General features: G+C 45.6%; 1 protein-coding gene across 4 annotated transcripts in view; it reads left to right on the top strand.

Moving 5' to 3' along the window:
- Positions 1-20,794, top strand: part of CPQ (carboxypeptidase Q) — a 183,501-nt gene extending 162,707 nt beyond the window's left edge. For all 4 annotated transcript variants that reach the window (XM_088675731.1, XM_088675732.1, XM_035125207.3 and 1 more), the window contains exon 8: positions 20,358-20,794. In XM_088675731.1, coding sequence (XP_088531857.1) covers positions 20,358-20,518 — 161 coding nt within the window. In that variant the 3' untranslated portion in view covers positions 20,519-20,794. The remainder of the gene's footprint in view (positions 1-20,357) is intronic.
- The last annotated feature ends 3,232 nt before the right edge of the window (positions 20,795-24,026 follow it).

Raw genomic sequence — 24,026 nt, forward strand, 5'->3', positions numbered from 1 at the left:
CCTCTCACAGGCCCACACCCCTCTCCTCCGCTTAGGTGAGCAATCAATTAAAGATACCACACAGCTGAATGGGATCAAAATAGGCCAAAACTTTATTGACTACAGATGAAGTGGTTTGGCATAGGCATTGGGTAAGAGTTTATTTCCAGGCTGCCTACCGGAAATGACATCAGCATCCACCCAGCAGCGGGGATTCCTATGACTTACATGAAATAGGGGGATCGCCGCAGGAATAGCCACCTCTAGGAGCGCTGAGGCCCAAGCCCCCCGCCTGGACAAATGAGATACCCTGTTTCTGGAGGGGGAAGCGGGGGTACAACCCCAGCCCCCAACCAAGGCTAAGGTTACCCAATGCCTAAACCACCAAAGTTGTGACGATTGCTATGGGGTAGGCAAAACCTCCAGGCCATAGCCAATTCGCCTGTTAGGTAAATTCCTACCCAAGCACCGCAGCCATAGCAAGGTCAATTCAATGAGTAAATGCCCAAATACTGGAGTGGGTGGGTTGAAGAAGACCAGGGTGTCGGAGGCTGGTCGGGCTGCTTTAAATCCCCTGGGAGTGGATCGGAGGGTAGCTTGATTGTTCCCTCAGACCAGACCATCCCTCTGCGCCAGCCTACCAATGGCCAAATCAACAGGCTGACGTGGAGCAGAATTTCAAGCCGGGAATGTGAGCCTAAGTTCGCGCTCTGACAAGGAGAGACCTCAAAACACAACCCTGCATCATTGGCAGGGGGAGGCGCTGGCCGTCCCGCAAAGCTGCCGCACCCCTAAAAGGGGGCAAGCAGACATGTGAGCAAGACCTACCCAAAAGGAGTTGCTGTGCTCATTAAGCCTGCCCCCCCCCCCCGTGCAGATCCTGTGGCTGTTTCGTTTTTTCTTTTAAAAAGAGTTTAACTTCACTTACTCCCCGTGATTTACTGCTGGCTTGCTCCTGTCAGTAGTTTCATCTGTAAAGGTGAACTGCTTCTAATTAATCTCCCATCCCATCCCTAGCAGAATTCCGCCTGTGTTGCCTTTGATTCAAACCAGTGTTTACAGCCAGCACATTTGGTTAGCAGAAGCTACAGGTGGCGCTGTGGTTAAACCACTGAGCCTAGGGCTTGCTGATCAGAAGGTCGGCGGTTCAAATCCCTGTGACGGGGTGAGCTCCCGTTGCTTGGTCCCAGCTCCTGCCAACCTAGCAGTTCGAAAGCACGTCAAAATGCAAGTAGATAAATAGGAACCGCTACAGCGGGAAGGTAAACAGCGTTTCCATGTGCTGCTCTGGTTTGCCAGAAGCGGCTTTGTCATGCTGGCCACATGACCTGGAAGCTATACGCCGGCTCCCTCGGCCAATAATGCGAGATGAGCGCGCAACCCCAGAGTCGGTCACGACTGGACCTAATGGTCAGGGGTCCCTTTACCTTTACATAGGTAAATACCTATTTGAGTGAACTGTACTATGAATAAGTAGGGTTGCCATACGTCTGGAATGCTGAAGTTGGCAGCAGCGTCCAGGTGGAAATTGGGAAAGTGTCCGGGAAAATCTGAACGTATGGCAGCCCATGTTGGCAGTGCCGTTTCTGCCATTTCATAGCTCAAAAACAGCTTTTCTTTTGAGATTTTGCCCAAAAAGCTCAACACCTTTGCGCGGGGAGCTCAACAACCTTACTGTCCAGATTTTCACTGTTTGAAATATGGCAACCCTAGAATAAGTGTGCCGCTTTGAAGTCATACCAACCGCTGCCTTTTAGTGCTCATTTATATAATTAGTCTTGTCTGAGCAGCTGACAAGTTTGTGCTGCACAGCCCATTGGCTTCTCGTTTTAGAAACAGCAATTCAGTAAACACAGCAGTCCCACCATTTTCCACCTCAGCCTCAGCCCATTCTCTTCATATCCCCCTAAAAGTGTAACATAAGCACCTTCTGTTAGACCAAGGTGCAGACGCTAAAAATACGGCTTGATTCTTTTATATTTGAAAGGAACTGTTTACATGTGAAGGAACTTCCCTGAAATTCATTAGGCAAGTAAATCCCAAAAGCAATCTTTCTCTCTTTTTTAACGACCTACCCAATCTAGTTTATGAATTGGCCAGTTGAATTCTGAATGATTGAAGGCTTTACGTGGACTTAGTAAATCATCGGAAAGCCAAGATCTCCTACAAAGTGCATATTGAGTGTAGAAGCTGCCTGTGTACTGTGGCGAATATGCCTGGAAAGGACGGGAGCCTTCCTGGAAAGGCTGAGCCTTGTTGGGTTGCTGTCATTAGCTGCCAACTGAAGGCTGCTCTGCACATCATGGTATCCCAGGCACATTCAACAAGCATCTTCTTCTCCACAGTGCTACCACTGTAGCATAACAGTCTTCAGAACCACAAGTAAGCTGTTGTTTTTAATTGTTTCTTTGCTGCAGCATCCAAGACTCGCAGGAGTTGCAACAGATCTTGGCCTTTCTCAGCTGAGCTGAGGCGCGGGATGGGGGGGGGCTACTTCAGCAAGTGTGGCTCTCACCCCTTTTGAGTCAGAGATACGCCAGCAGAAGAACTCTTTCCTCCAGCTCAGCTGGCATAATTTAAAATGGCATAATTTAGGCTAGCATATATTTCCAAAACGGCATTTCTGTGCGCTGCTCTGGTTCGCTGGCCACATGACCCAGAAGCTGTACGCCGGCTCCCTCGGCCAGTAAAGCGAGATGAGCGCCGCAACCCCAGAGTCGTCCACGACTGGACCTAACGGTCAGGGGTCCCTTTACCTTTATATTTTCAAAAAGAGGTGTTCCAGGGGAGTGTTCTTTCTTCTTCTTTGGCAATCGCTCGTAGCTGAGTAAGATTGTCTTCCATGAACACGTCTTAACGGTGAGTCCGTAAGTGACTGCGGAGGCCAATTCTGGATCCACACGCCCTTCCACAGTGGAGACATAGGTTTCCGGGCGGGAGTTGATCACAGTGAGGGTTTGCCAAGCGTGCCTTCCTCTTAGCACATTTCTCCCTTGCGTCCTGAGTTCGAGCATCTTCAAATTCCATGACACCTTTGGTAAAGGCTGTTCTTCAATTGGAGCGCTCACAGGCTAGTCTTTCCCAGTTGTTGGTGTTTATACTACATTTTTAAAGATTTGCCTTGAGAGAGTCTTTAAACCTCTTTTGTTGACCACCAGTATTACACTTTCCATTTTTAAGATCAGAATAGAGTAGTTGCTTTGGAAGATGATAATTAGGCATCCACACAACACGACCAGTCCAGAGTTGTGGTGGTGTGGCAGGAATGGGACAGAGAAAGGAGAGATGCCTGTTGCAAACTATGTTCAGCTCAGTCATGTGACCTCGGGCCCAATCCTGGAAACTCCCCTGCCAACTTGACTGGCAATAGCTCATCCCAGAGGCTCCTGAGCAGAGTTTGGAAAAAAGAGTAATGAATACCTGTGAAGGTTATGCTATGGTTAGGATGGCTCTGTTTTAGTACATTTCATCCTGCTTTTCAGACAGCTACTGCCTCCCTAAATGGCTTACAACAATCACTAAATGACACAGTCCTTGTCATCAGGCAAAAAATATCGGTAGGGGGGTGGAGGGGAAAAGTGGTCTTTCCAAAACAAATGCAGTGGTACCTCTACTTACGAATTTAATGCTGTCACGGTCCGGTCAGCGGGCGTCAGGACCAGAGGCAAGATGGTGGTGAAGAAGCAGGGTCGAAGGCAGAGGCGAAGGTCCACAGGGCACGAAGCAGGGCGAAGGCAAAGCGAGGGTCCAGGAACCAGAAGCAAGGCGAAGGTCCACGGGGCAAGAGCAAGGCGAAGGCGAAGCAAGGGTCCAAGGAGCAAGGAGCAAGACGAAGGATCCAGGAACAAGAAGCAAGGCGAAGGTCCACGGGGCAGGAGCAAGGCGAAGGCGAGGCAGGGGTCCAAGAAGCACGGCAGCAACAAGGCAAGGGTCCAAGGAACAGGAGGCCAGATGCAACCAGGCAGGGATAGCCTTGCTGTGGCAAAGAGCTGAAGGGAAATGCTGGGCTTTTATCCCTCCCAGCTCCTGCCACCAGGTGCAGTGAGATCTCAAGTGGCCTCACCTGGGTGATTACTCCTTGCTTCTCCAGCACAAGCTGAGGCCTTCACCTGTGTGGCCACGCCTTGCTTCTCCAGCACAAGTTGAGGCATGCCCCAGTCCTGCAAAGCACTATAGGCCCCAGAGCCTGACTCCTGCCCATACTCCTGACAAATGCGTTCCGAACGCACATTTGTAAGTAGAAAAAATTTGTAAGTCGAATGCCATAGGAATGCATTAGGAGAAAAAAATTGTAAGTCGAAGCAACCCTACCTAAAAATTCGTAAGTAGAAAAAATCCTATCTAAACCGCATCCAAGATGGCGGACGGAGCTCCATTCGTAAGTAGAAACATTCGTAAGTAGAGGTACCACTGTGCATGAAAAATCTGCATGCGCATTGTATGCATTTGGGACACATTTTGTGTGCCCTCTTGCCAGAAATAACAACGGCATCAACAGCAACAACAGCAACAACGTATTACCCACCCTATTTCCTAAGGTGCCAGGGTGGATTACAACAATTAAAACAAAATGTGGACATGAAAACACAATATTAAGCAATGTTGAAAACAACTTAAAACAAAATTACAGAAATAAGTTGAATATACATCTCAAGTGTCGAAAGCCGCTCTAAAGAGTTTTTGCAGTGCATTCCACCCAAAAAAATTGCATCATTTAATGTAAACTATGTCTATCTTCATGCACACTTTGGGGACTGAAACTGCACTGCAACATCCTGAAGAATGTGTATTCCAGTTGTTCGCTGCTTTCCAATCCTCTGGAAAAAGCTGGCTGAACAAGTTCCACCTCCATCCCTAGCTTCACAGCTGAGTGAGGATTTGAACCCAGGTCTTCCTGATCCCATGTACAGAACGAAATCACTTTGTACCAAATTATTCAGAGCCCTGCAGCACAGATTGCCAAGCCAAAGCTGAGAAAACATACCTAGATGTGTGGATGCAGTGTTAGGAACATAGCTGTTTTCATTCTGTTTTGTTTTTTGCAAACACAAGTGACAGGTATGTGTATTTTCTTTAGCACTCCATCATCTTCTATGAGCCATCCAGTCTCCCTTAAAATTATCTTGTCCTAGCGGAAAACAAGGATGAAAGGAGTGTGCTTTTGACCAGCTAGGAGCTATTAAGTTGAAGCACCATGCCAAGAGAACAGTTTTAATTGCTTGGCACTTGGAGAACAAGCCACAAATGTTAAATCAATTACTCTTTAAAGAAGAAAAAACAACTATTGGCTGCATTACAAGAGAGAGTGTTAACCTGTAACACCATCTTTTGTGAGCACTTAATTTAATTCTATTAGGCTTTGAAAAAATTGAAATTGCTCCTTAAAGAGAGTCTTGTCAGTTCTCCCCATGCAGAACCGAGAAAATATAGCACTTCCTTTCTGCCCATTCAGTGGAAACTGCATCGATCACACTCTCATCGATTCCCTCTTTTACTTCTCTTCCCTGGTGTTCTAACACCGCAGCCCTCACTGCCCCACAACTGCCACCAAGAACTATTTGTGACACACACACACACACACACACACACACCCTTATATCCATGCATTGAATGCACAGTCATTCCTTCAAAGTCCTCCATGGCCTTCCCCACCCCCCATTTCTCAGCCCACATATCCTAATATATCCCTGCCTCTGCCTGTGACCATTACTCTTTCAGCTCCTTCTCAGCAATCTGAAGTAAGGCTGAGGGAAAACCTCTTTCTCTGGCACTCTATCTCTGTTATGACCATAATGGCTACTAGTCACAATGGCTATGCTGTTGCCTCCACAGGTAGGGTGCGGGTGGCGCTGTGGTCTAAACCACTGAGCCTCTTTGGCTTGCTGATCAGAAGGTCGGCAGTTTGAATCTGCATGACGGGTGAGTTCCCATTGCTCTGTCCCATCTTCTGCCAACCTAGCAGTTGGAAAGCACACCAGTGCAAGTAGATAAATAGGTACTGCTGCAGCAAGAAGGTAAAACGCTGTTTCCGTGTGCTCTGGCTTCCGTCACGGTGTCCTGTTGCGCCAGAAGCAGCTTAGTCATGCTGGCCACATGACCCAGAAATCTGTCTGAAGTGAGATGACCCACACCCCATAGTCGCCTTTGACTAGACTTAACCATCCAGGGGTTCTTACCTTTTTTTACCTCGCCCCGCCCCGCCCCCCCGCTGCCTCCACAGAAGGGGGCAGTAATGTTTCTGAATACCAGCTACTGGAAGTCACAGGAAGAGAGAGTGCGCTCCCATGCTTGGGTCTTCTTGAGGGTTTCCCACAGGCATCTATCTGGTTAGCAACTGTGAGAACAGGGTGCTTGACTAGATTAGCCGTAAGAGTCAGCTCCTAGGGGCCAAGGTCCCTTTGGCCCCTCCGATGAAATATTTGAGAGGGCCAGGCCTCCCCCAAAGTTGATGGGCATTGCCATTCAAATGGTCTTTGTGTGCTGCATATGGCAATTGACTGTGGGGCTTTCCTGGGCCCCCACAATATTTTATTCAAGTTGGCACCACTGAGATGGGCCATTGTTCTCTGCCTGCCTGCCTGCCTGCCCCCCCCTCTCTCTCTCACACACACACACACAAAACAAACAAACAAACAAACAACAACAACAACCGACCCAGAGGACCATTGATTTCACCACAAAGATGGAGGGGAAATTGGCAATTTTTGAATATGTGTGTGAATTCTCTGAACTATGGTGACAGGGCAGACTTAAAGACAAAGTTGCCACACATTTTTTTAAAAATAGGGGGGGAAACTGCTGCCATTTCAAGTAGTGCTAGCCTCCCCAGCAGCATTCCTTTTTAATTGGGGGACAATGCCCTCTGGGAACTTTTTCTCTGAAGAAGTCAGTTAAAAATAAGAATTTAGAAACTGATATTTTGTGCTAGGGTGCCACAGTGCTTAAATTCACATTAATTGTGCAGGCCTAAATTTCCAGCAGGTGCTTAACAGCCTGGAGTCAACCATGGTTAACATCTTCTTATGACTTTTTATCATGGTCAGTGTACTGGATTTTGCTTGCTCATGTTACCGCTTGAGTACACAGGAGTGTCTGCACATGCATTGGGGTCCTGATTTCAGCATCTTGCTATTCTCAAAAATGATGTCCAATTGTACTTTTAATCACAGGGGTGGGGACAACTTTGCCTTTTGGAAATACAAACTTCAGCGTGTGGTGAGACCAGGTGAGCAAATGATATTTGCAAATGATTGACTTTATTGTTTTGTTGCTCTTAAGCCAGGGGTAGGCATCCTAAGGCCCAGGGGTCCAGATGCGGCCCAATCACCTTCTCAATCCGGCCCGTGGACGGTCCGGGAATCAGCGTGTTTTTACATGAGTAGAATGTGTCATTTTATTTAAAATGCACCTCTGGGTTTATTTGTGGGGCATAGGAATTCATTCTTCTTCTTCTTTTCAAAATAAAGTCCGGCCCACCACATGGTCTAAGGGACGGTCGAGTGGCCCATGGCTGAAAAAGGTTGCTGTAAAACCATTGGTGACCTCATTTAACTCAAGTCTGAATTCATTCAAGTAGACTTATGTAAAAGATGGTGGAGAGAATGCATTGACAAGCATGCATAAATTTCTACACTCGGCATTGGAGGCTTTTGCTACAAAATACTGAGGAAACATAGAATCATAGAATCGTAGAGTTGGAAGAGACCACAAGGGCCATCCAGTCCAACCCCCTGCCGAGCAGGAAACACCATCAAAGCATTCTTGACATATGCCTGTCAAGCATCTGCTTAAAGACCTCCAAAGAAGGAGACTCCACCACACTCCTTGGTAGCAAATTCCACTGCCGAACAGCTCTTACTGTCAGGAAGTTCTTCCTAATGTTTAAACAAACGAGTCCCCAAAGGAAACAACACCAAACAGATCCAAGGAGATTCTGTATCTTCCCAGTTCTCACAAGAAGCCACCAATAAATTAGATTCTGAAGTGTTTTCATGTAGTGCTGCTGTCTTCAAACACTGCAGTGCCTGCGACAAACGCCTTTCTTAATTACTTCATAGGCATTCAAACATTCATGGATGTGGGGACATTTCTGGGCTGATGAACTGGCTGGTCCAGTCTCCTGAAAGGGAGCCTAGCTTTTTATTCTGCTAAGCAGAACTTTTATTCCTTTTACAGAACATACAAATTGCCTTGGGGGATATATATATATATATATATATATATATATATATATATATATATATGGAAGGAGAGTCACAACTTATTAATAATACAAGAAAATATGAATTCACTGCTTTACCCCCACCCCCACCACCCAAAAGAAAGAAAGAGAAAGTTTTATAATACAAAAATAACTTTAAGATATTGTTCGGTAACTCTTGGAACGGAACCCTGATTGTGAAAGGAAAGGAACATCTAATTTACCGGTAGATATTCAGAGGAAAATTTTCATGCACGCCATCCCCTCATAAAACTCACCAGCATGTTAGTACAAATTTTGCCTAAGATACACATGTTCCTAAGCAGTTTTGCCTAGTATAATGCATTTTATACGTCGTTATTGCTAATGTATGCATTTATATGCACATTTTACCCTAGTATATGCCTTTCGGTATGCATTACTTGGCTGGAGAAGTGCATTGCAAAATTCAGAGAAGTGTGAATTTTGAAGGCAGGCTGTGTTATGGTTTGGGTACTGTTTCAGAAAGTGTGGATTAAGTAGATTCTTCCTCAAATGAGAATGGAATTCGATTTCTCCCCCATTCCCTAGTCCCAGCCTTGGAAGTGGGAAGGAGGCAAGCTTGGGAGAAATGAATGGGACCTGCCACGCTCATGCACATCCATATCTGAAAACACACCCAGGCATTTGTGCATTTTTTTGGAGGAGGTTATTGCAAATGGTTTCCATTGTAAACTTGAGAATGTTGCCAACGTCACTATTGGCAGTAGTAGTAATAGGCAGGATTGAGCAATTGTGTCGCATACAGTTTTGATGTTGCAGTAGAAAATGCGGGCTGACCAAAGATGTCGCACTTCAGTTGATGCAACCACAGCATCCACCATGGAGAGATGCAAAGTACAGGAATGAAATGGTGGAATGAAATTGTTTGCAAACCATGAAAAGGGATTTTTATGTACCTCTTTACAAGGAGACCCAGGTGACTCCTGTGGGGGATGCGCTCTAGATATCCAGATGTTCTGTAATATTATGAGGCTCTCACTGTAACGCAGGATCAATTTGTCACTCTAAGGACCTAGCTTTAATGATGTGATTAGCCACCAGATTGCGGTATTTTGAAAAATAAAAGAACAAGTGAGAGGGGTGGGGGGTGCCCCTAGCACTGTAGCATGTTGACAGTGGGGTGGTTTAAGCCTCTCCCCACCCTCCAGCCATGATCTTGGGGAACACCGTGCTGCAATTAGCAGTAAGAAAAACGTTACCTAACTCTTTATGTGAGGGGGAGATTTTTATCAAGACTTTTGTTGAAGTGGGAAAGTTTAAACCTCCCCCCCGCCCCGGTACACTGTGGCGCTGATAATCACCTCTCACCCATCCCTGGCATTTTATTTTCATATAAACCACAACAGGATTGCTAATCGCATGATTAACATATTGTACGGGCAGGCCCTCAGCTACAGGAGAAAGATGCACGTTTGGCATGGAATATACTTCTCCGCACTATTGGCAGAGTACAGGCTGGGCTGAACCTCTCTATGTATTTCATCCACCTTGCACATGATTTATACTAATCCATTAAGGTGGGGTGCAGCCTGCAGGTCTAATTAAGCTCGGCAGAGGTCATACACTCATATAATCATATAATTCTAGAGTTGGCAGGGCTCTCGAGGGTAGTCTAGTCCATGGGCAGGCACACTAAGGCCCGAGGGCTGGATCCAGCCCAATCGCCTTCTAAATCCAGCCCCAGGACGGTCTGGGAATCAGCGTGTTTTTACAAGAGTAGAATGTGTCCTTTTATTTAAAATGCATCTCTGGGTTATTTGTGGGGTATAGGAATTCGTTCATTTTTTTCCCCTTCAAAATACAGACCCCACAAGGTCTGAGGGACAATGGACCTGCCCCTGGCTGAAAAAGTTTGCTGACCCCTGGCTCTAGTCCAGCCCCCTGCAATGCACAAATCTTTTTGCACAAATTGGGGCTTGAACCCACAACCTTGAGATTAAGAGTCTCCTGCTCTACTGACTGGGCTATCCTCCAGTTCCCCCCCCCAAAAAAAACCATGCTCAGGTGCCCTACACCTGATGCCACAAGCGAAGTGAAGTGCAGGGCATGTAGAGATGTGGCAGGGCATGTAGAGATGTGGCAGCCTTAAAGTGTGCTCCTGGTTGTGCCATGGCAAGAGAGGCAGGCTGTTACCATTGATGATTAACAGTTAGAATGAGCCTGTTGGGATTGAATGCGCTACTGAGTACTCCACGGGGGACTCAGCCAACCCCTGTCCAAAGCAGGACATGAGAACCTCCAGGAGGCTTGAATTCACCACCACAACTCCAGGACTCACTTGCCTTGGGTTTTCTTTTGCAATGTGGTTTGTCATGCTATCCAAGAAAAAAAAAATGATCACCTGGTGTCATATTGAAGCCAGGTGATTGACAGGTGGCCAGCATCCCACAACCCCGTCAAAGTGGCCACTGGGGTTGCCAGAACTCAGAATGCTATCTACCGGTTGGATCTAGCTCACACACTCTGCTTTAAGGGGTATTTATTTTCTTCTTTGTTTAATTATCAATGGACCTTTCATTTTGCTTTCTGTCCAGGTGTCATTGCTACTTCTCGTAATTTAGAAATCTAGAAAATACCTTTTTAGAAAAGGTGCGTGTTTCTTCACATTCTCTTGCATATTCTCTTAAATTCTCTTCATATATCAATTTAATGGAGATACAAGATAGTTACTATGGGAAACAAAGAAATTGCCATATTAAGTGCTTGGTTGGCAGTTGCAGTTTTATTTAATCTGAATTCTCCTTCCTCACTTGCTCTTGTGCTGCACATGGCAGTATAAATCCAGTAATAAAATAAGAATATAGTTTTGCTTTCAATCACTGGTGTATCAACTGACGGCATCAGTTGTGCATTTCCAGATTTATACTGTGACAACATGAAAACACAACAAGCCTAATCCGGTGGGAGAATTGGAATTTTAATTGTATATAAAGTCTTCTTCCAGTGCAATGTGTTTTTTTCTTATTTGAAGCCTGCTGAAATAAAAAAATAAGCACTTTACAATCCAGGGATATTTGGAGATTCCATTCTTTACAGCCTAGCTGGGGTTTTTTCTCTCTCTCTCCAGCTGATGAGTGGAAGGCAACATTTATTTTTTTATTTAAAGTATTTTTACCCCCTCTCTTCATTTGGAAAAAAAGGTTCCCATTGCATAGTGGCTTAGAAACATCAGTAATATGACAGTCCCTGTCCTCAGACTCACAGTCTAAAAGACACAGCACAAGAGGAGAATAGATCAGGAGCAAAAGTCAGACATGTGAACATAAGAAGTGTCTGTTGGATCAGTCCAAAGGCCCATCTAGTCCAGTGAAAAACCAGCAAGCATGTTTCAGACACAAGGGCATTCTCTTCCCCTTTGGTTTCCAGCAACAGATACAGTCATACCTCCTGATACGTCCGCTGCGGGTTGCGTCTTTTCAGGTTACGGACGCACCGAAGCCGGTTACTTCTGGGTTTGGCGCGTCCGTAACCATGCGCAGAAGCGCTAATTCACGCTTTGCGCATGCGCAGAAGCGCCACATTGCGTCACACGCGTGTGCAGGTGCGGCGCTTCAGGATGCGGCCTTCTCATGTTGCGAACAGGCCTCCGGAACGGATCCCATTCGCGACAAGAGGTACCACTGTAGTCAGAAGCATTGCTGCTTCCAGCTGTGGAGGCAGAGCACGGCCATAGTTGTCAGTAGCCTTCGATAGTCTTTCTCTCCTCCTAATGAGGAAACATGTTTGAAGTGCTATGATCCTGCTACAGTGCAGATGGGGCCTTAATTGCTTAGGTATTATAGATCTGGTTCTTCCCCAACAAAGATATACCCCGACTATAGATTTGAGAGGTTCCCCCCCCTTTATGGGCCAACATGGTTATCTTTCATTTGAGCCTTTTTCTGGGCTCTACTGTAATAAAAAGGGGGGGAGGCTGAAAAACACTGATTATGGGATGTTGCGGGTGGTGAGTACGTGGGTGGAATTTAACAGTCCTGTCAATCTGTGTATGCCAGTTATCGGTTGTTGGTAATGTTTAAAAGTAGAACTCTGCTTGTGTAATGCTTGGGAGCAGCTGGGCGGGAGTGTTTTACGAAAGCCACCAGAGTGTTTTCACAAAACAAAGGCTATATCAGTTTTGGTTTAACTTGGGAGCACTTTAGGAGAAGTTATTTTCGATTCCCGTCAGCTTTCGTGCCGCAGAGTGGAACCCCGACCTGATTTCGCGCCGTCTTTATGCAAGCCTCGTTTCCATCTCCAGCTGCCACTAATGCTCTGCGGCGATGAGTGAAAGGTTAATGTGCTGCAAAAGTAACTGTGATAATCCTGGGCTGTAATTTACCCTGTTTACTGTATCAATACGAATTAATACTCAGATGAATTAAACAGAACAGGAAATGACTGGATGAGCAGCCTATATTTCTGTCTCTCCTCTCTCTTTCCCTCCCATCAGCAGACCCTCATTTAATTAGGCACCACAGCAGCTGTGGGAGGTGCTTCCCTTTTGCCATTTTGTGCAAACCTTGATTTTTTTTAAAGCTTCAGAGAGCAGTGATTCAGGAGGTAAAAACAGCAGGACTTCGGGTGTTATTTATAAACTCTGTGCCGGAAACTATTTCAAGGTCTGCAGCAGGGTAACTCAAGCACCATTTACTTTACCCAGTAATTTCAAGCACAGAGGCTCAGTGACAGCGCTAATGGCACCGTTGCCCCACTGGAACCGCATTAACTTCTTGATCATTTTGGCTCAAATTGACAAAAAAAACCAAAATGAAACAAAAAATATCAAAGTATTGTCTGCCGCCAAAGGCACCAATTGGCTCACTTAATCCTGTGGAATGGGGCTGGCTTTAGATGCTGCGGCATCTGAAGCGAAAAATTGAAATGACACACACACTCCACACACATTTGGCCTTAAAAAAATAATTGATGGTGAGCCATAACTCTTCCAATAAATAAATAAATAAATAAGCCACTTTTCCAGGTCTCTGTCCAACTAAGGCATATTCTAAGGAGATCTGCCGAAATCAAGTCCATTAGGTGGCGTTCAATTCAGTCCTACTCAGAGTAGACCCATTGAAATTAATGACTCTAAGTTAGGATATGTCCACACTCTTCTTTTCTGAGCACCAACTGCATTTCTAGTGCTGAGTTTTTACTCCCTGTTCATGTGATGTTATCCAAAAAGCATATGCATCCTGTACTTTGTTATGAAATACTACTACAGTCAAACCTTGGTTGTCAAACATAATCCGTTCCGTAAGACCGTTTGACTTCCGAAACGTTCGGCAACTGAAAACTGAAAGCGGAAGCCTCACTACAATAGGGAAACTCAAAACGGAAGCTGCATAGCACATTCGCCTTCCAAAAATCGTTCGGAAACCGGAGCAGTTACTTCCGGGTTTTTGGCATTTTGGAGCCGAAACATTCCAAAACGGAGGTGTTCGGGAACCGAGGTTTGACTGTATTTGATGCCTTGTTTCTCCAACCAGCTTCACATCTGTTGGAGTCCTTAAACCGTTCCTAATTCATCTCTAGCCAAGGTGTGAACACCTTCGCACAGAGGAAAGGCATTCCAGCCAGTGGAAGTTGGGCAGCTGCTAAGACTGGGATATGATTTCCTTGCTTGCTATCTTGTGGCCCCAACTCCTTGGAACCTCTTATTGGCAAAGAGTTAAAAGGAATTTGAGAGAGGGAGCAGATAGAGGGACTGGTGGGGGTGAGGTTCACAAAAAGGTCCATTTGTCTCATTATTCTTGGCCTTTCTCTAATTAGCATGGTAGTTTAGCTAGATGTGCTCGAAGATAAATGCCAAGCACTTTATAGCTCCCTGCCCTGCTGGAATGCTGTCAATGGAATGGAGAATAAGGAGTTTGGAGTAAGCCAAGTGGGGAATACTCTGTACAACCTGTGGGTCTCATGAAGCAATGACTTTCTTTGAATACAAGCAATTTACTACTTCATTAGGGGTGCAAGAGAAATTCAACTGAGTGTGTGTTTAATCTGTCATATTCACCTTATCCGAAACAATATGAGAACGTTACGGTATTTGGTTAGAGAACTGCCTCACAAAATTCTGATAAGTGAAAATAAAAACAGATACTTGGCATGCCATAGAATCATGAAATTGGAGAATTGTAGAGTTGGAAGGGACCCTGAGGATCATCTAATCCAACCCTCTGCATTGCAGGAATATGCAGTTGTCCCATAAGGGGATCGAACCTGCAACCTTGGCATTATCAGCACAACACACTAACCAACACAGCTATCCTAGAAGGATATGAATATGCACTTCCCTGGAGATCCAGTATGCACTTGTTTGGTATACTTAAAACTTGCTCTTCATTGCAGATGCCCTTTGCTTCATTGAGATGATGAAGCTTTGATTTATTAATGGATGCTCTGTATCTCTCCTCTCTAGGGGTGTGTGTGTGTGTGTGTGTGTGTGTGTGTGTGTGTGTGTGATTCCATGCCTAGCCTACTAATCCTGTGTTTGTAGTGCTGCCTTAAAATGTAAGTACAAAACAATGATGGGAAAGGGCAAGCCAGTTCTTTTGCACTTTAAAAAGGGCTCCTAAATATATCCTTTAGAGTACAGTTGTCAATGACTGTTCCCTTTAAAGTGGAGGAGGCGTATTGTATACCTTGCTTTGTAACTAAAAAAAAGAAAGAGCACTCTCCTCCATCTTCACAAACCTAGTGGGCACACTCTGGCCTCTGCCATCAGTGGTGGGAAAAGGGCCTCTGGAAAGTTGTTCCCTTGCCTACGACCGTGAATATCAGGGCAGCCTAACACCATCCATTGACTATATTGAGAGCAGCAGCGTCAATGTTTGCTTTCCTCTACCCTCCCCAATCATTTTTCCTTGTGTCTATTCAGTTGTGAGCCTGGGAGCAGGGACTGTCTTCTCTTTTCAATGTCTACACAGGGCCGGCTCTAGGTATAGTTCCGGTGGCTTGGGGCGCCAGGGCACCGGGCCAGCAGGCGGGGTGCTGCACGGCAAAGCCGCATGGAAGCCATACTGCGCGCTGCGGAGGGGGGCACCGGAGCGATCTCCGCACCTCAGCACCAGGGCGCCCGACCTGCTCGAGACTGCCCTGTGTCTACAAAGTACTTATAATGTAATCTCCAACATGGGAATGGGTGGGCTGCAAAGGCACAGATCCACTCAGTCCCTTCACCACCAGCTTGATGGGCAGGAAGTTTGGCTATGCTAGGAACACAGCAAGCTGATGGTGAGTGGGTGAAGCCCTCATTTCCTCTACTGCCAGTCTTTCTGGTTTCTGTGCTGGCTGCACAGGAGGGAGCTCCAGCTCCTGTTCTGTCCAGTTTCAGAATACAGTGGGCTGCTAGAGAAGGAATAGGGGATTCTGGGTTTTTAACAATAATGTCTCCACTGGAAGCCTGCATGATTTCTGCACTGGACAGAAAGGGGAGTCTTCCCCCCTCCTTCCCATGCAGCAGAAACCCGAGCACTCCATCCCTTCCACCAGAAGCCTGCTTTGTTTCTGTACTCCAAAACAATTCTTGTGAAGGCTATACTAGGTACTGGATATAAGAGCCTGCTGGATCAGGCCAGTGGCCCCTCTAGCTCAGTATCCTGTTCTCACAGAGGCCAACCAGATGCCTATAGGAAACAGACAAGCAGGACCTGAGCACAAGAGCCCTCTCCTCTCCTCTGGCTTCCAGCAATGGCTCTTCAGAAACATTGCTCCGTCCAACCATAAGGGCAGAGCAGCCGTTGACAGCCTTATCTTCCAGAATTTTGTCCAATCTTCTTCTCAAGCCACCCAAGTTGGTGTCCATCCCTGCCTCCTGCGGGAGTGAGTTCCCTAGTTAAAGTCCCGTGCAAAGAACTGCTTGCTTTTATCCCTCCTGAATCTTCCAGCATGAGCTTCCTGGAGAGCTTCTGTCAGTCAACGTAGTAGACTTTCCTGAGCTAGAGAGACCAGGAGTCTGAGAGCGCTTCCAGTCTGTTACCACTATTGTCGAGTATGCAAGCACATCCTGGCAAAATGAGTTTGTACAATTAGACTTCGTTTGGAGTTCTTGCATAACAAGCCCCGCTTCCTCAAAGTACCAGACTTTTTGCAATAAGCAACGCAATGGAAAAACACAGTAGAAAGTGTGGAATAACACTTGCCTTGATGCACATCATCTAGCTTCTTCCAAGCAAATCAGGACAGATGCTCGTTAAATAGCCAACATAGTCTGATCTCCCTGCAAACAAATCAGGACAAATGCTCAATAAACAGGTTGTTTGGAACAGGTTGTTCCTGTATTTTGATGTTCCTATGTTTCCCCAGCACCTAGATGCTACAAATGCTTAATAAACAACACATATTATTGTTATAAAGTATGAGGCTTGACCCTGTTTCATTCTCATGTTTGCACTTCAAGATGACTCTGACTGCTTTCCATCTGTTTGAAACTCATCTTCTGATTAAAGAGGCACTTTAAAAAGAGCCTCTCTTATTCCCTCCCTGGCATTTCCTCCTCCTTTGAAGCTGATAAATGTGTAATTTCCCAGTCTTGCAGATGCGCTTAAGCTATGGAACCTTTAAGCTCCCATAAGGCTGTGGGGAGCTTATGCAACCTTTGGTCCTGACCACAATGTCATCCGTGAGACATGCCAAGTATTTCTTGGGTAGAAGCAAATTACGAACTGTTCTGTTTACTTACAGCAAGGAATGAATGCGTTCCCCTGCCTCTTTTGGGTTCCATGAATTGAAACGTTTATTTTCCATAGATGGAAGTATTTTGACCAGCAACACAATAAAGCCCCATCACAAGAATGTATGTTGGTATATGAGCCATATACTCAATTTTAGTCATAATTGTGAGAGAGACAGGGAGAGTAATTTACAGTATGAAAACCACATCCATGGAAATGATTTCATTTACTTCAGTGGGACGATCGTGAGTCGCTAGCTCTAGCATCAGGCTAGACTGTGTATCTGTTGCCCAAATGTTTAGGGAAGAAAATTTAAGTACTTTGGACCAAATCCATCACAGAACAGACAGTGCTTCTATGCATGAAGTGAGGAGTGATCTGGTGGCAGCCCCTTGTACCTCATGGGGTATGACTCTGGAAAAAGCCATATCCAAGGGGGGAGAGCGGCTTTGGGGAGAGTGTAGCTGCCCATGGAGGAATATTCTGTACCCAAGCAGACCCAAGACCACCCACAGTGTTTTACAACCCACTTCTTAATTTTTTTCAGGGTATAGTTCAAATCTGTTAACCTATTACAGCACATAAGCTTTTAATGGAGTGATCCATTACAAGAAAAAAAAGTTGAGCGCATTCTTTAAATTAATTAAAGTTTAAATGTTATTTTATACAAAAACATAATTATTCTTATGAGGAGAACACCTGGCCCGCAGTTTGTTTGTGCAATTAAGCTGTGCCATGGGTTTTTGTTTTTTTTTTATAAAATATGGGCTTTAAAAAGATTTTCTGCAACTGCTTGACTGAACATGTATGTGTGGAATAGCACTTTAAGCAATGATTTCAGGAGAACCTGTATGATTGATTTGAAGCTTTATTTTGGAAGGAAACCCATGTAATCATCAGAAACGTTCAGAAAACTCTGTAGCTGGTTTCAGTGTTGATACCCTGGGCCTCTGCACTGCAGCTCAACAGAGTCCAATTAAGCCCATGGATTGTATGTTGCCAACATGTGGGAGAAAATCTCCCTGCACAGATGCAAACAGGAGATGCAAGTTCATTAATCAGAAATGTGCTGGGCAACAAAATATGGCTGTATCCCATAATCGTTGGGCTCCTCTTCGCTTCCATGTGCAGTCAATTGGAATAGTTAGTTTAGTTCAGGCATAGGCAACCTTGGCTCTCCAGATGTTTTGGAACTACAACTCCCATGATCCCTGACCACTGGGCCTGTTAGCTAGGGATCATGGGAGTTGTAGTTCCAAAACACCTGGAGAGCCAAGGTTGCCTACGCCTGGTTTAGTTCATTGGATTTACGAATGGCTCCCCACAACAGAATGCCCCAAAGCAATTTGTAAGAATAAAATACAGTGATGCAGTAGATATGTATACACTAGGGGCTGCCCCCCAATGCCTGCACTGCTTGCCACCCCTATCCACTCCTTTGCCAACCACCCTTCCCCCACCCTACAGCTGTTCCCTCGCTTCTCCGATTGCCTGCCATTTGTGTGTTCAGACCCAGAGACCTCCCCGCTAAATAAAAACACATTTGACTAAAATTTTAGCTTTGGTTTTTGGCAGAATTTAGGACACAACTTTATTGATTACAGAAAGCGAGTGGTTTCAGGTAGCACTGACCCAGATCTCCATCATAGGTCAGCCAAGGGGGAACACCTGAGGTAGGTGAAAAGCCCGGGAACAGACTCTGTTCACTCCCCAGATGATCCCCTGGACTCAGGCACAGGCACAACCCCCTCTTGGGGGTTGACCAAACCAAGTTGAGTCCCTGGATTCCTTTAACGGAATACCCTTCACATGGGGGTGGTGAAACCATTCCCCCATCCCTATCATCTGAACCAGAACCTATCCGCAACCTTACAAGTTGTGACGATTTGCCATGCGACAGGCGAAACCCAAATGGCAACAGCCAAACAGCCAAGTGAGGAAAATTCCTGCCGTGGCCCTTTCCCAACAACAGACAACACACGACGGCATAGCAAGGTCAATCGCAAAATGCCCTAAATATAGGGAGAGGTGAACAGGTGTTCCGATGCACAAGCTGAAAGAGGAAGCTCTGGGTCACGTGCATGGGTATATCTAGGTCCCTCAGCCCATTTAAACTGCACCCCATTGGCCAGATTACACCCAGCAACGAGGGACCTACCAATCGGGTGTTGTGGCTGACCAATAAACCCACCCACAACCAGGTCAGTCTCCAGGTCAGTCCCTCTTTGAGGGAGGACACGCTTTGTCACGTTGCAGCTGGGGTGGTCGCTGCACTACAAAGGGTGATTACAGTCTTAGTTTTATGTATATAGGAAGATAGACATAATGGAAAACAAAATAAGAGTTAAAACATCCAATCATCAGTGCTGCCCAGAGGCCTAGGAAAACAAAACAAAAACAAAAAAAATGCCTGGCATTGGGACAAGAAAACACTGATGCCAGGTGGCCTTCTTGTGGCCTCCATAGGCAAGGAACGACGGCAGAATTCTCTCATTATCATTCATTAATTCCTATTCTCAGACTGATGAATGGATGGAGAATATAATACTGGGGAATTTAAAGCTTTCAGGCAGGGCTGGTTAACCTTTTTGCAGCCCGATGGCAACAATGGTGGCCACCCTTATCAAGACCACGTTCCAGTAGTGGATGTGGTCAGCTATGTGCACGCATACTTCCCTCGTGCACACCACGTAGATACACTCACCGCATGTACAATGCAAAAAATGCACACATACAGCACATACACGGCATGCAGGCACATACTATCTCTCTCATACAAATGCATGCATGCACAAGCATGCACAAGCATGCACAATGGCAGCAAGTAAAACAATTCAAAACAGGAGGTTAGTGTTAGGAGAACAAATTGCCCCTCCTACGTTGGTCCCCTGTACTGTACTCCACATTCTTCAGGAGGGTCCCAGAGACTCTAGACAGGCTTTTCAGGGGCCACAGGTGGCTACACGGGGAATTAAGAAAATTTCCTAAATTTGTCTTAGTATCTGAGCCATTAATTTGAATATACATATATGAAACAAAAGCAGAACCAGACCACCTTCTTTGCCAAAGAACCACCTCACTGATTAGAATGTAAGTAGGCATTCTGTAAGAAGCAGAATGTTAAGTGTCAAGCTTTTACTGATTTCGTGAGAAATGCAATCAAAAGGATAGAAATTCAGTGGGGTTTTTTTTTTGCAATCTAATGCTCATTGTACAATGTTTCATTTGTGCTACAGATAACTGAAAAACAGAAGCCTTCCTTTTTGCTGTCCCATTTACTCCTACAAGTTTGAGAAAACTATGGGAAGTGTATTTAATAGGAAAGTCATGAAAAACCCAGATCACTTTGGCTTAAAAGTGGTTTCATGCACCATACATTGTTTGTTAGTAGCTCACCTGGATTCAGTCAAGGCCAAGGTACAAGAAAATGTCAAAATGATAAAATTCTCATAATAACAAAGTGACTTTTTTCCCCTTCACAGCTGCCAGCTTGCGTGATGATCTCACTAGATACTTTTGGTTTCATCATTCCCAAGGGGACACAATGACAGTTCAGGATCCTATCCAGATGAATCTCTGTGCTGCTCTTTGGACTGTGGTATCCTATGTAATTGCTGACATGGATGAGAAGATACCAGTGTAATTAAAAAAAGAAAAGGAGGGGAAAGATAGATCTTTTCCAGAGCAGACAAGGAATGCACGTGGCCTATTGCTGTGATGAAATCCTGTTTTTCCTCTAAAAGCTTGTGTCAAAGATGTTCCTTTAATTATGCAGACCTGCTTCGATTTCCTGATGACTGTTTCCTGCTACCTATATTAAATTCTGTGATTTTTCTAGAGCTGCTCTGCTGTGCCTCTCACAGCAGCTTTCGGTAAAACATTACCTCCTGGGTACTTTAAATAAATGTGTTGCATTGTACAATTCCGACACACTCTCTGCTTAATATGCACTTTGGGGGGACAGAGAGAGAAGGAAGAAAAATAAGGATGTTCAAACAATCTTGAAGAGTTCTTGGACTTGGATCTAGTTATGGGGAGAGGGGGGAGGGGCCAGAGGCAAAAGTGGGTGGAGCAATGGATTCAAATGTACTGTAGGCTATTTCCTGCATGCACACCTCTCTGCCCTCCATTCGGGCCAGCAAGAGGCACGGTCATAGTTCAAGGCCACATTCCAGCTAGGCAAGAATACTTGGGGTGTGAAGCAGGAATTCTCCTGGGGAGAAATCCAAGGGCTGGAGAGAGAGAGGTCCTGGGGGCCACATACGGCTGTAAAGACTTTGATTCAGGACTTGACACTCTGTAGATATGCAGAAAGTCCCCTTGAGTCATTCTCAGTGGAGATGAGCATGCTTGCTTCCTTGCCATTTTCATTGTCCTTTGTGAGCTGGTGGGCAGCCGTCCGAAGTAGAGAGCCTTCTGTACTCATGGAGGTTCCTTGCAGATTTGAGGACCCTGATGGGGTGGAACTAGTGCATTTGTCTCCAGTAGCAGTGGGCATGGAAGGACAGCAGTACTCACCTGACCTCCTAACACCAGAGTCACAGTTACATACAGGGAAGGAGAAAAGGAGGGGTGGAGCAGTCAGTGCAGTGTGAGCCATCAGAGGAGCCAAGCCTGTGTCCTTGCATTGCTCAGACCTCCCCACCGCCGCGCCTCTCTCCTTCCCGTAAGTAGCAGCAGCCAAGCTCTCTAGAGGGCAGGTGAGCACTGCCACCCCCCCAGTGGCGTAGCGTGGGTTGCCAGTGCCCAGGGCCATGCAGAGAGAGAGAATGCATGTCCATTCAACTGCCTGACAGCATCCACATCACCCAGGAGATCGCAGCCACAGAGATAAGAAAAGAAGAGTCATTCCATTCTCTGAAGAGGTCACTTCTTGGTTCACATGGAGAAGCTGTTTTCAAAAGAGTCCAGCGATGAAAGCACACAGCTATATTGCAGCAGTACCGGGTGTTGAAATTTTGCGCCCCTAACCAATTTTGCACCCGGCGTAACCATCCCACACACACACTTTCCGAAACTGTTTAAGTCATTTGCTCACTTCACTCACATTGAGAATGCTCGACGAGGGCTTAAGCATCAGGGCAAAACCTGACCCACCCACCTGTCAGCCAGTCAACAAAGGCCAATTATTTTCCTGAAGCAACTTCAGCTTATTGAAACAGGCGCAGCTAAGTCCCACTTGAAGCAAGTCTGCAGTGTTCCAAGATGAGGCGGGGAGGGAGCATGCTGGTAACTAAAAGTGGTAATTGGCTTCCCTCAGGAGCAGGTGACAATAGCAAACCCCTAAGAGAAGGAGACGCTCTCGGGTCATGCTGGAGAGAAAAGCACTCTGCCCAGTCCATTATCAACCACTAACCCCTGCAACGCAAATGACTGGAAAATACAGAAGGAAGAATGCATTAAGGTTCCAAGTTTAGCTGCTAAGCAGACTTGGGATTTGCAGCATCGAATGCCAGCCTGGCACACCATCAGCTCAGCTCAACAGTTAGCCTTGTTTTATGCTAACCAAACCATGGTTTCCTGAAGAATTTGCTAATGTACCCCCTTGCCCCACTATATTGGTGGCTTTGGATATAGCAGGCTTTGGATATAGCAGGCTAGCTATCCTAAATGAACTGAGTTTCCTATGGCAGAGAGAGAACACTAGGAAATGGTGGGGTCTATTTAACAACCCATTTACAAATGCCTAGAACAGACAAGCACAGAGCCAGTCACTTACAGCTCTCTGCACTGACTATAGCCATTTGCTCCAAAAGGTCTTGGAACTGCTGCCAGTTCTAGGGTTGAGAGGGCCCTCTGACAGACCCCTTCCATCACTGAGAGGCTTAGCTGATACGGGTGAGAGGCAGTGGTGCGTCAGCAGAGGCCCAAACAATGCCTGGCAATTGGATCTAGCCTTCATTAAGCTCTCCATGATGCTCCTGGGCATTGTGGGAAATTTAAATGGCAGATAAGCTTAGTTGCTCATGGGCGCTTGGAACATCAGGTTGGAATATTTTGGAAGGGGGAACCAAAGCAGGTGTCAACAGTGGCCCCTGCCAACATGTTGAGGGCCCTGGCCACTTCCCAGGAATGCCAGCTGTTGGGCTGGCCTCACTTGGAATACAGAGATTCTAGACTCAGAGAAAACTGGCTTCAGAGCCACACTGACAGGGAGGGTTGATCTTCATTTCAGCCAATTGGTCCAGCCAATGGCAAGGCTGTAACTAAAGCCTAAAGGGAGTTTCAGTTTGCACAACTTAAAAGGCATGTGTCACAACAGTATACATCTGATTGGGTCGTATAACATCAGTTTCCTGCCTGCATATTAAACTGTGCCTAAGGAGAAATAGGTCGAATCAGCTCAACTTGTACACGTGCAACAAATGACACTTGTCTAAGGCACCATACTGGATTGTGGTCTGTGACTTCCTACCTTTAGTTCAAAGGCTCTTATTGTATTCTTATTGTATAAAGAATACTTGTATAAAGAATACTTGTATAAAGAATACTTGTATAATGAATATTGTATAAAGAATACTTATTGTATTCTTTCTCTCTCCTCCCCATAAAAGAATTAGTCATTAGAATTAGTCATTAGAAATTAGTCATTTGGGTACTGTTGAAGGGGATGTATATTTCATGAGGCGAATATAGATGTTGAGATCCACTTTGATATTCACTGGCTGTAAATGGAAGCGGTTCAGATCTTTATGAATGAAGCATAAATAAATACATGGACCGGGATTTCTGCTGTGTAAGTACCTGCCTTATTGATGCATGTGATTGAATTATTATTATTATTTTTGCCCATAGGAACGCATTAATTAAATTTCAATGCATTCCTATGGGAAACCGCAATTTGCAAGACGAATTTTTCACAAAACGAATTCGTCTTGCGAGTCACCATCAGATCGCAAGACGCATTCATCTTGCGAAAAATTCGTCTTGCAGGGCATTCGTCTCGCGAGATACCACTGTATCTGAATTTGAAACCATTTGGCCATTTTGCATAATGATAAAATTGCATAATGGCAGGATGAGCTGTGGCTCAAGGCTGAGGGCTGAAAGAGTGAATCACATGCATCAATGAGGCAGGCACTTACACAGCAGAAATCCTGGTCCATGTATTTATTTATGCTTCATTCATAAAGATCTGAACCGCTTCCATT

This window comes from Zootoca vivipara, chromosome 8 (assembly GCF_965207765.1).
Source record: "Zootoca vivipara chromosome 8, rZooViv2.hap1.1, whole genome shotgun sequence".
Lineage (NCBI taxonomy): Eukaryota > Metazoa > Chordata > Lepidosauria > Squamata > Lacertidae > Zootoca > Zootoca vivipara.